The 13,576-nt window shown below is 33.2% G+C and overlaps 1 protein-coding gene across 1 annotated transcript in view; it reads left to right on the top strand.

Annotated features, from left to right (window-relative positions):
• Positions 1 to 13,576, top strand: part of LOC117155311 (uncharacterized) — a 69,862-nt gene that overhangs the window by 54,588 nt on the left and 1,698 nt on the right. Inside the window, exons 6-7 of the mRNA XM_033331162.2 lie at positions 3,688 to 3,805; positions 4,722 to 4,738. Coding sequence (XP_033187053.1) covers positions 3,688 to 3,805; positions 4,722 to 4,738 — 135 coding nt within the window. The remainder of the gene's footprint in view (positions 1 to 3,687; positions 3,806 to 4,721; positions 4,739 to 13,576) is intronic.

Here is a 13,576-nt window from a genome sequence, read left to right as displayed (position 1 = left end):
GTTTCGCGTGTTTCCTGCGTTATTGCGTTATTATTTATTTTATAATAAAACGCGCAAAGTTAAACACCATCGAGAACCAAAAAGAAAGGAAAAAGGAAGAAGGGGAGCAATAAGAAAGAGAAAAAGTTGAAATGCAGAGCGTGAACTCGTTTTTCATGGAGAGCAAGCGGAACGAGCGCAGACGGTAACAGCGTGGCGGTCGACACTTCCATTCCGATTTCATTTCGCATTTAGCAAGGGATCGCCGATGTCGAGGGGCCGCGTTTCCCATGCCGTGATAAAGCGGAATACGCGTCTGGTCATTTATCTATTTCTCTCGGAGGCGTGGGCCATTCACGAGCCGTCTGCGAAGCAAGCGATCGTCGTAATCCAGCGTGGAATTCGCCTTGTTCGAGTCGCCTCTGAGAATATACGCGCCCACACGCTCGCTTGTCTCGCCCGTTAAACACAGTCAATCGCGAAAACCCAGAGGAGAGCTAGCCATGGAATTCTAGAGTTCCGTTTGCGATGCCTCGTTGCGTGTGCACTCTCGTTTCTAGCTACGCTTCCTACTGTTGCGTTGTCGCCACGCCATGGGAACCCATGGAACTAGATCGATTTTTATACAAATTTTCAACGCGTCGCATTCGCTGTCTTTTTTTATTTTCATTCGATATTTAATGTTTCACACGAGTGATCGTTTAGGCGATTTAGAATGATTTCTTCAATGAACCTATACATATAGAGTTTCTTGAGACGCGGTGAAATTTTGACGAGTAATTTTTTGAAATACTCGCGTTCAATGAGCGAAGCTGTGAGTCGATTGATAGTTTGAGAGAACAGTGCTTCCTGTTAGAACATGTTTTAGTAATGTTGAGAGTTAGATTCTTAGTCTTTTTGCAAGAATGAGGGAAAAGAATAATCGAAAGTTATGCGTAATTCGAGAAGATAATACAGATGAAATATTATGAGTAAAAGATTTATTGAGAAACTTTGAGAAATATTGAATTACTTCTCTTGTCCTTCCCAATAATCTTGAGAGAGAAATTATTTCTTATTTCTCAATAAAATATAAAAGTTCTGTAATTGCATTAATCGAAGAAAAAGCTGTCGATACGATTCTTTCGTTTCTTCCAGTCGATAAAATGCTTTTGTCGTGCGTGTACAAAATGTTTGTGTAGATGTAGAAACCTGTTGCATGCCGGACATAAACGGGAAAGTTTACGCATCAGCGTCTAGCATCCTAAATTATTCTGACTTTTATCTCAGGCACGACCCACGATTTTTCAAACCCGACTAGAATTTATCGAACTTGTAGCATGCTCTACTTGGCACGAGTAAGTACCTACAGTATCAATTAAATTACGATGGTTTCTTGAATTGCTACCGGTATAAACGTATTCCGACATCGATTACCATTTCGCTAACGTTATTGATATTTATTTATAAGTTCTGATGCCCACGCTAACAATAAAATTAAAATAACTATCGTACAGAATGAAACCACTGGAAGAATTACAACAGAGTATTTTATGGTATATTCTGTCGCATATCGTGATTTATTTTGTATTGCAAAATCACTATAAAATAGACAATAAAGGGTGACTTTATAGAGCGATTTCGAGTTAAGCTGGAGAAGAAAAGGAAGTAAGGAAAATTTTATGCTGTTTAAAAAGTTTTATCGTTCTATTATATAGCTATATTATTCCATTCTTTCTTTATTCTACTCTATTCATTTGTTTACTAACTACTAAACTAATTTTTTCGCGTAAATTGATTCCTAGTGCCATTTTATTAATAAAAGCTAAAATTATTCAAAGCTTGACACTTTACGAAATATTTAATTTTTGCACCCGTGCATTTAGAAAAAGGATTCTACCACAAAGCGATAGAGCTTGTTTCTCTACGATCGTTTTTAACTTTCATGTTTCAGTAGAACGATAATTTATAAATAAAACAAAGGAGAGATCGTTAATCGATAAAACGAACTGGAAAAAATAGAATTATATCGCGGTGATATAAATTTCCTGTCTGTGACATTCCGTCGGTGTATCGTATCGCATATTATATTTTTCACGCGTTTATTACCTTCAACGGTTGTTCCCGTGGAGAACAACGCGTAGAATAGGTTCCTTTCTCTAAATTATAATAGACGCAGTTGAATGCGGCTTTCTTTCATGCCGCAAACGCGCTTATATGTATCGTAATTACATCGGGAAACGATACAATGACGGTTCGCTATTACGCAAATTATAAAAGAGATCGTAACACGTTCAGGAACAGAAGCTTTTGAATAATTTGCATTGTCTTTACGCAGCAAACCATAAACACGGAGTAACGGTGCAACGTTTTAGTTTTTGTTAGGTCGGATATAGATAAATCTAACTTTGTGACACGTACTAGCTGTTGACATTTTTATAAAACCATACGAATGATACCGATGATGAATAACGTATGGTACATGCCACGTTTGCAACTAACGATCCGTATGTAAGATTTATTTATGTGCGGTATCATATATTATTGCTTTTTCTACGTACAGTTATGAAATTGTCATCAATTTATTATTTCCTTTTGTTAGCATATATCTGCTAGCGATTCTGAAAGTAGTCTAAGTCAAAGATATAAAAACATGGTACTTGTCGTACGCTTTGTGTTACGTTGATTTACATTATAATAACATTGAAATATCATTGAAAAATCGTATGAATTGAAGCGTGAAATGAAGTCGGTAGTTATATCGTTAAACAGAACTCGGTTCTTGTTTACTTTGACGTTATTTGATTGATAAATCGGTCAGTCCGTGAGAGACTTATGAATAAGAAAATCATTTTTCTTTTATTTCGTTTTACATATTTCATCGTATAATTAAAAACGTACGTCTTAATCCACGCAAAAGAAAAATCTTGAAGCGAATATCTCGAAAGAAAAAATGCACAAGATCACCTTCGTACAAGTCTGCAGGCATTAGATATTTAAATAACCGTCGTTACTTTACGTAATTTTTTTCATTTATAAAACGACGTCTAATTAGTTCGTCCTAAAATACGTTCCCCATTGTTAGACGGTATTTGTTTCTATTTAAATAACAGTTTATCAAATTCAGATTGAAAAAGATTAGCTTGCTACGACAAAAAGAAGAGAGATACGTTCTTCAAGGACTAAATTAGAGTCATCTAATTGATTAAAATTTGCTAACGATCCATTACGATCTGTCTTGAAAATCTTATATCGAGCTGTTTAGTCTGCATCCATATAGTAGAATGAATTAAGTCTCGCGTGTCATTTACATTTCAATTCCTCGTCCGTTCACATGTCACGTCATCGATCAACGCGTTCGATAATAACGAGCCAAGGGAGAAGAAGAGGAGAATAACGTATAAAATCGAAGTATGTAGCCAGTTTAACGGCATTTCTTATCGCCCACGATACAATGGATCGCACCATGTGCTCGCGATAAAAAAAAAAAAAAAAAAAGAAAAAAGAAAAACAGCTCGGCGCACCATCGAAGAAAAAGCTCGCGGAACGTTTTCGATTCGCATGGTGTTCGGTCTCGTTCACGATCGTCAGTTGAAGATAGCATCGGTTTCGCAGCAGTTCCGTAGAAGATCGAGAGATATCGAAATCGGCGTGGCATGCCCGGAGGCGGTATATATCGAACAGGCTTTAATTTAATAACCACCCTTTTGCTTTGGCTCTTTGTTACAGAGGAGGACAACACCTCGAGCAACTACGGCGTCGATCTGGCGGATGAGGACGCGAGATTCGAGGACGCCGAATCCCTCTCGTACAACGGGCAGACGCATCGTTCTTTGGCGTTGTCGTAGCGCGCGATCGATCGATCGATCGGTCGATCCTGTTCGCCAACACGACACGAGTCGTAGATTTCTCCATAGGTGCTCGCTCGAAGGAACCACGCGGATAGGTGAAACGTGTCGCAAACGGAGAGATATCCTCCGATCCATTCGCGAATCCACGAACGATCCACGCGGATAATCGAAAAGTAATCAGATGAAATTCATTCGTTCGCGGATCTACGTGGCCGATCGAAGAATAATAAGTTAAAATTCATCAATTCGCGGATCTACGAACGATCGACGTGGGCGATCGAATAAAATCGATCGAAGAATAAAATTCAACGTGAAAGAATCAGACGACTACCGCGTCCAATTCTCTAGAACCGATCTAGATCGTATTAAGGAAATGTCACGCGAGATATCGTGTGAATTTCCGCTCGAACTTCCGGAGAACTCGAGGAACGACGCGTAACAGACATGTTCGCGCTTCCTCTTCGCAGGTTATACAAGAGCGTACATATATGAACGCCATTAAAATCGCGTGGATGCACGAGCGGCGAGATTCGTGCCGGATAATGTAGATTAAGGGCAGATCAGTATTCTTTTCTCCGTTTTCGGGAGGATTTCGAGGTTTCGCAGGTTCGTTCGCGTACAAGTGACGATTTCTTTTTGTTTTTTTTTTTTTTTTTTTTTTTCATTCGAAAGGAAGCGGAAAACTGGCGAATCGAGACTAATTTAACACTTTCGTGATCGAAGCGCGCGATTTGCTACCAGTCGGGAGCCATTCGTGCAGGTTTGTATCTATTGTCTCGGTGTACATAAGTATTTCACGAGTTTGACGCAGACAATTGCGTAAGAAATTGATTATTTCGCATTTTGAGAACGTTTGATAGTGTTGTCGGTTGTTCGAATAGAAAAATATCTGAATTTTTAAAATTTCCATAGTACTTTCTGTGAAAAAGGTATTTTAGAAGTATCATTGGTGAATTTATTACAAAGATAAAGTGTTTCTCCGATGTTTTTAAGAGTACAATGTTGGTGTATATGTTAACTCCGGTCGATGAAAATCACTATTATAATATAGATAGTGTACGAATTAAGCGAAGTTGTAAATTGCTGTAAGTATTGTTTCGTCATCTGCTTTCTTTCTTTTGCCTTTTTAGCGTTATTTTTATTCGGATCAGTTTTAATCGATAATGTACCACAGTGTTCTTTTGTATTAATTTATTATAATGTTAATTAATTTATTGTTCGAAATAATATGAATAAACGAAGTCTGATTGGAAAATCGTGTTCAAAACTTCAACATAATACCAGCTTTTTAATTTTCTTATTTTAACAGGATACACGGTGTAACGTGAACTTTTATTACCAACGCGTATATAAAATACATTTATATCATACGGAGATAGTAACGCGATACAAGTCAAGTACGTGAAAAGTAAGCTTGTAATATTTTTATTATCGTAATGTTATTATTATTTTCAATGTTTTCATCCATGCACGTTTTTAGCCACGACTGCCGTTTAATATTGTAGAATTCTGTACATAGCACGTTTACTTTACGTTTATACATTATTTCTTAACGTTAGGATCGTAAATCTCTCATCGATACTAAAGAGTAACATTTACTAATCCAGCAACATTCATTCACTAATATCGTTTAAACTGTCTCGTTACATGTATCGTAATAATAATTCGCTTTAACCAATTACAGCCATACAATTGTATTGGCTCCTGACGATGTATGTAACATTCGTTTTCATAAAATAATCGCGAAAGTGTTAATGACGTCGATGAGTAATAACCATTCATGATCTTTTCGAGAAAACTTTCAAATTAATCAATCCATGTGCTTACTATGGTTCGACGAGTATTATGTAAGTAGATCATTTTAGGAACTCAAAGAATACGGAGCTAATCCGAAAGCTTAAACGACTTAAGCAAGTTTCGCAGGACTAATCGTTAGACCGCGGATTTTTATGCATTTATGAGAAATTTAAAGATGTAAAAATACACAGAAAATATATAAAATATTCAACTAATTCTCCGCTTAGGTTCCATTTTTCTAGTCGTGTTTATAAGATACGAATTTGCATAAATATCCACAGTCTATTAATCACAGTCACTTCATACAAATATCCAGACGGCCGAATTTATCTTTACGATTTTAATTCGCATAACTGGCTGGCTATCGTTACATCGTGCAAACTAGTTACACTTTATTGAAATATTGCTTCTTCGTTAACACATCGTGGATAACGTTGGCCATTAATCGGTTAATCTCTTGCCTTATAATATCGTGTAACACTCGTGATACGACAAATGACCGACATTCAACAAAGGCACGTTGTATTTTCCATTTTAATTTTAATTTCATAAGTAGATCGACAATTTCATAATTATTAATTAACGCGAACTGAACAAAAATAAAGTAAATAAATCGTGAGGCAAGGGGTTAAGATTAAATCACGAAAATATGATCATGTCGAAGCGCGTAAACGCTGTTGAAGCTTCGAGCGCAAACGTTATTCGAAGAAAACCAGGCACAACGATGGCTGAATAAAATCTTAGAGGTTAAAACTGAATGCAATAAGGAAATTGCAGGTATCGTATACCGGCGACGTTCAGCTAGAAAATATTTGTCCGTGATAAAACTCGCCAGGTAGTCGCACAGCGCGCATTAGAAAAGTTACGGGAATTTTTCACTGAAATTGCGTCCTTGAAGAGGAAGGAAGAAAATAGAAAACCGGTGTGGGGACATGATGTATGCATGAATATTTATCCGTTACGAAGTTAATAGAGTAGAGCGGTGGAACGATGAAAAAGATTTTCAAAAAGAGGCAGGAAAGACTGAAAAGCGGAGAGTGAAATTAAATTTAACGAAGCTTATGGGATCGACGGTAATTTATGAAATTACAGTACGCGATGTGTTAATGGATTTTATAGCAGAGATTTTAATTTCATCTAAAAGAGAATAGGTGATGTTTGATGATTTTATTTATTTATTTATTGTAACTGTTTCTATGTGGAATTATTTATTCTAATTTGTGGAATTTATGATCTATTATTAGTTCTTGTTGAGCATGTTTGCCTGTTCTCTTTGGTTATATAATTATCAATGTTGAAGCTTGGAATAATTTTATAAAATTGATAAAGATTCATTGTGAGAAAATTTTTTCCAGAAAAAAGGAGGATGATATCTCTACTCTAAAGAAACAGATGTTTAATTATGAGAAATTAAAATCGAAAGTTCCATCATCTTAAAATTTAGCTTACATTTTTTTTAAAGAGAAAATGCTGACTTCGAAATGCGAGTTACTTTCTAAAAGATTCTGATCGAGTTTATGTTCCTTTCCTTTTAAAATTCAGATAGAAGATTAATTCTGAACGAATCAGTATTATTCAATTTTATGTGATGCAAGCATATACTATGTGGAATCATAATAAACGACCAAGCTGAATCAGGATTAACTCACAAGGATCACTTGTTAACAATCACTAGCATTCGTTCATTTCTTATACTAAAGAAACAAATACTAAACGCAACAAGGATTATAAATTATCAAAACAGTACGATTTTTTCAAATTTCGTAGCAGTTCAAAAATTTTCTTTAAAAATTTACAGATTCTCTCGCTTCTTGGTCTTCGATGAGTTAAATAATATTTTTTTTTCTTTTCGTCAAATCGACAAAATTTCATTCCACATTCAACGTAATATTATACGATATTTCTGATTCTTAAATGATAACTAGAATTCCATATTGATATCGTTTCATTTTCACTACCGTGTATGTATCAATAATTTTATCCGCATCGACCAGAAACCACTTTGTGCTCAGAAATGGCATTTAACGATCGTGCGTTTAAGTTACGTGTTCTTAAATACATGTACAATATTAGACAGACCATATCTTCGATATCAGACAGCACCATTTCCAATCGTTTCAATGCCTCCAGTCTGGCGCCAGTAGAATTCCCATAATATTCGTACTTAATTTATGTTAGTTTTACGACTTGCGTTAACAGCTCTGCTTATTCGCTTACGTTAACAGCTCTCTGCTTATTCGCTTGCGTTTTATTGGTTACAGTTACGTATCTCACATTTTTTCCGATATTGTCAACGTTCTACGTGTATCATTTTTCATCACTATGACCAGGTTAGTTATCAGCTACTATGCGATTAAATTAATAGGAATATAGAGGAAGAAAAAGATCCATGAATAAGACAATTTAACGAAGAATGATAGAATGGTCCTGATTAAATTATTCATACGATATTCTGGCGTATGATTTTCTTCGAATGGCCAGTTAAAATTAAACGAGTTTTTTTTCTTTAAAAGAAAAATTAAACACTGCATGGGAGATATAGAATTTTTAATTATCCAGAAAAGATTGTTGAAGAATTTTTTATTATTTTTGTGATAGAAATTGATTATGTTTTTAATATTGTGTATTATTAATATTAAAATTGAACATGTTTTAATTTGTTAACGTTATCTGTGTTATTTAATATTTTTCAAAATGGTTTAATTTTTATGTAAAAAAGATCGTTATTATTTTACGAAGAAATTTTTAACGAAAAGCTTATAAAATTCTGTGCAATTTTTCTTTGTAATTTATTTATTAGAAAACGTGTCTATTTGATATATTGTTTAAATTGTTACGTATTATCGCCTTCTTCTTTTCTATCATTTTTACTTTACTTGCTCGGTTCTTTGTTCATTAAATTCTGTCCCATGGGACTGATTTTGCGGAATGCAAACTGCTCCGTAGCTATCCCCACGAAACAATTAACGTTCCTGACAGGCGCAAAAGTGTTCCAAGAAAGGGGGAAACGTCGCGACACCCCGCATCATGAAAATACAAGATTGGAATTGCTTTGCGATAATGCCAATTGTCGCTTGAAGGGTGAAACAATTTCTCAAATATTCATACAAGGAAACATGATCCTCTGGCATCTCGAACGATCACCATGTTGTTAAAGTGTCGTTTGTTTTCTGTTATTGTTTCGGAAACAGGAAATGTTCATTCGTTCGGTACAACTGCAAATAATTTTTCGATTATGATATTTAAAATTCGCGATTCTAGTTACATACAATAATTTTACAATAATTATACAATAATTTTATATACATTAATTCTATACAATAATTTTAATCATAGATAATTGTCCATCCGCGTTATTCTTTTATTTATTCGTTGTTCTAAATAAAATTAGATTTCGTTTCGAAATATAAAATATAAAAAAAACATTTTTAACGTTTTAATGTATTAATATAAAATTAATTTTTTCGGGACCAAATATTTTCTGGTCCGAGAGAAAATTGTCCTTTTTAAACCAATTATTAATAATAGAAACAGATTTTCTGTCAATGTATTTTTGAAAAAAGACCTGATGTACTAAAATTTCAAACAAATAATATCTTGTCGAAGTACAACCACACGTATACGTGTGTATATGACAGACATTCGACCGTGAAATGGTTTAATTAAGAAACAAAGTACATTGATAACAATTCTTTCATGTTTCCGCAAACTTAAGAAAACACAAGAAAACGTAACAGCGCCAAATATGTTGCAATCAAAAGAATTATTAGATATCAAAACAACGTGAACGTCAGGATCTATATAACACGATACTTTAAAGACAAGAATCTATGTTATTTGAATCGTTGCAATTCGAAGACAAGAAAACCATCGAATATAAAGATTCCAGCTGGATAATTTCATTCTTGCAGGGTGACGCGTGCGATAGTATTACAGAATTCGAATGGCAATAAATTTATGCTTATTTCGACATTTACGCGAGCACTTGAGCAATCTCGTATTGGATATTTCTATTCAGCTTTTGTCTTATGTATTCTATTCGTCTATTTCGAGGCTACGTGAACCGGAATGGACGTTTGATCCGATGAGACCTGTCTATCGTTGTTAGAAGCAAGGTGTATTCGATAAAATCATAGGGTAACGCCGAAACGACAAACAAGTAAAAGATACGCGAACGAGATGTTGGTGACACTTAGCTTTAAAGAACAGTGTCTATTACCTGTGAACGGTGAAATCGTTTTTAGATGGAAACGCAATTATATGCGATAATATAGTTCCTGTATTATATATATAAATTTAATATAAATTATTCTATTAGTAGTTTTAGATTATTCTAACAGTAGTACGTTGTACGAACCAAAAATTGCACGTCACATTAATATCTGTCGTAATTGTTCTTTCGATGTTCATTCAAACTAACTCTCGTAACTCGCGAGCGTTTAAAAGTCTGCTCGAAAGTTTTGTTCGGGAGATGTTGATTCGAGTACTGGCGACCATCGAAACGAGAGGAAAACAGTATATTATACGAGAATATATGGTAACGTCGAGCAAGAGACAATCTAAAAAACAACATTATCTAACAGATAATTATCTACATTCGCTGTTTCTCTTTTGATCAAGTCGGAGACAACGTAGTAGAAGAGAAAGATAGAAGAAAATTATCAATGAAATTTCGGCAAAAATGTTTGACGTGTTTCCCTGAGTTTTTAGGAAAGAAAATCTTGCATTGGCTTGTTATTATATAATTTCGAGATTTGATTTACATATCCTATTTATTTTCGCTAAATATTATTATTATGGAACTTCATTTTCAGTGAGACGTTTGTAATAAATTCTATATTTGATTCGTTACTATAATAACTTATTTAATAACGGAGTATGGATTAATATTATAATTCTCGATTAAATTATAACGTTGTTAGTATTCATCAAGACTGTGCTTTCAATTAATTTATTGCGATACTTGATTTAAACATGTTGCCATTTCGCTGCTTCGTGTAAGAAACTAACGCATATAATTAAAATATCTGACATCGTTTCGTAATAATTCTAAGCACTAACCGAGATAAAAGATAAATATCATTTACATAAACACAGGCGCAGGTATTTCTATACAATAAATATATAATGGAGGCGGACACCGAGTATAATTTCAAACGTGTTTGAGAAAAAATGGCAATTTCATCATATACTTCCTAAACTCGTGACATAAGTTATGTTATGTTATGTATAACAAATGAACGTTTATATTGGTATCTTTAGTGACGCAATGAAAGTAAGTAGAACCTTTAAGAAACGAAACTTACTTTTGTTTTTCATTTATGAAACACACGGTACAATATCTTAAAGAAAAGCTCAAACAACGTATAAAGTATTATCTAAATATAATTTTCACTTATATGTATAAAAAAGGAACAGAAAAGTTATTTTGTAAATGTTTATTTATTGTCGTGTTTAGTTAGGAAGTATATGATATATTTAATGTGTTCATGAAAAAATTAGTTCAAATCACACTCTTCAAAATACAGTTGATACAAAAATATCATACCACATTTACGTCGAAACATATAGTGTTAAACTTGTGATAGTTTAATATAGTTTAATCTTCATTAGATAAGAGAGAAAAACAAAGTAATGTCTTTTTCTCTGAGAGAAACAAGGGAAAAAAACGGTGAAAAACCAGAATAATTGAATCTTTCTCTCTCAAAATACGAAGCTCGGATTCATATTTGAAAAAGAGAAAAAGGAAGGTGACAAGAAAATTACAGTAGCACGACTTTTAAAGCACACAACATACACTTTAATTTCTACTAATATCTCTGCGATTATAGCTTGAGTTCAAGAATTGCAATTGTCCATATGATTTTCCACAACACGTGTACGATATATAGCATATCGCATGATTTACATAAAATCTGTATAATTAATACAAGACAAACCGACGAATACAATAGATGATAAAGTAGGAAGCTGCTGTAAATTAAATTAAGTGTATCTTAGCTTCCAAATAATTTAAAAACAATTTAAAAACTTACGAAGTTGTCGCTCAGCGAGACGTAGAAAAATGGAGGAACGCGAAGTCAGGAATGCAGAATGTTTCAAAGATAGAACCCATGCACTGCCGTGTACCTAAAATAATCGACAGTAATCACTGTAAAGAGTATATAACATCGAAACTGCAGTCGTGAAGTCTACAGACGTAAACAGAATAGCCTAATAATCATTGATTAATTCCTTAAGTTTCGAGAATGCTTTATCTAGACGGTAACGAAGTGGTTTTAACTTATAAATAAATGAAACGAGTAAATAAATGAATTTATATAATGTATACATACTATATGTATTTATGAGAACGATCTATGTATACATGTACCGCGCGTATATGTGTATATAAATATGTGTGTGTATGCATGTATGTGAATGTATATACATACATATACATATATATATATATATATGTGTATATCGGTTAGCAACTACTTTCAAGACTGTCGAACATCATAGGTGTATAAATGTTTAAATAAATTATTATAACGTGGCAATCATTCTTTCCTGTAATTATTTCTCTATTTCCTCTAGTTCTTCCTCTTTTCTTTTCCATTCATTAGATGTTTCATAATATGTACATTGATTCATAAATGTAGAGATCATTGGACATAGACGATTTCACAAGTTTTATAAATGATATATTTTAAAAGTTCAAAAGTTCAGTCTTTTCCAATTTTCATATTTAATATTCATTCGATATTCTATTTATATTAATTTTGACAAAAATAGGAAATTTCCTGAAAAATTCTACTATAAATATTCCATATGAATTGAATTTTGAAGTTAATATATTCGTGTATGTAATTCTATCGGGAAATTGAAAATAATTGATCATTCAGCGGATTTCTGTATGAAAACCAAAAGACCAACGATACTACTGAAAAAAATGTAAATTACGTCAAAGATTGCAAAAGTATAATAGAATTATGTGTGCGAGAAAATTCCATTAATGACGTGTTAAAATGATATCATACCTTTTTTTCTCGATAAGAAATAACATTCTGAATTCTTAGAAACTGACTCTAAATTTCTAAACATTCGATTCTAATAGGCAGTTTTGAACGAAGTTTAAAACAAGCGAGATTTAAAGGTTATGTATATACAGAAAATATGACAAACACACCATTATAATGTAAGTCCATTCGTCATTAGTTCAATCATTCTACTAAGGAGAATGTATTTAATATTTATTTTATATTATCTTATATGTTGTATCTAATAATAATATATTTTAGATTAGTTTATAAAATGATATATTTTATAAAATTATTACTATCTTACTATCTATACCATCTATTTACTAAGCATATATATATATACATATATGACGTGCTATATATAAAAATTAATTAATTTATTATTATATTACATCATGCATACAACATCCATTTTTGTATCATAGATAGGAAGTGATAATGAATGTACGATTATTTGAAGTAAAAAGAATTAAATTTATGTTATGTGGATAATTCATTCGATTCTGTACAACATAACCATTTTCGCTGATATACTAAAAGATTTGTTCGTATCTGTTGATTTCATTTATTGAGGAGAGTATAACTTTTAAACTTACCATTTCATATTGCAAGTAGCCTACTTCTTTTCGAAGTCGATAATTAATTTCACGCTACATTAAATTTACACTGAATCTCGTTTGTATTTTACGTAAGTAAATTTCTATCGTCACTTCAAATTTTCAAACGTTCGAGAACCGTTACTATTATATTTTGCTCACTTGACACGGAGGCAGCACCTACCGCTTCGATTGCGTAGACATCTGGTAGACAATACTACACCTTCTTGAACTGCTTAGTACGCATTTCAAAGGTTATGTTCATTAGTACAGTTTGTAAACAGTAGTAAAGTAGTAAAGATTACTGTAATGACAAAATTAAATACTCATTGACAATGGAAACGGGTCA

The sequence above is a fragment of the Bombus vancouverensis genome, chromosome 14 (genome assembly GCF_051014615.1).
Source record: "Bombus vancouverensis nearcticus chromosome 14, iyBomVanc1_principal, whole genome shotgun sequence".
Lineage (NCBI taxonomy): Eukaryota > Metazoa > Arthropoda > Insecta > Hymenoptera > Apidae > Bombus > Bombus vancouverensis.
This window is presented reverse-complemented; position numbering and strand designations above follow the sequence as displayed.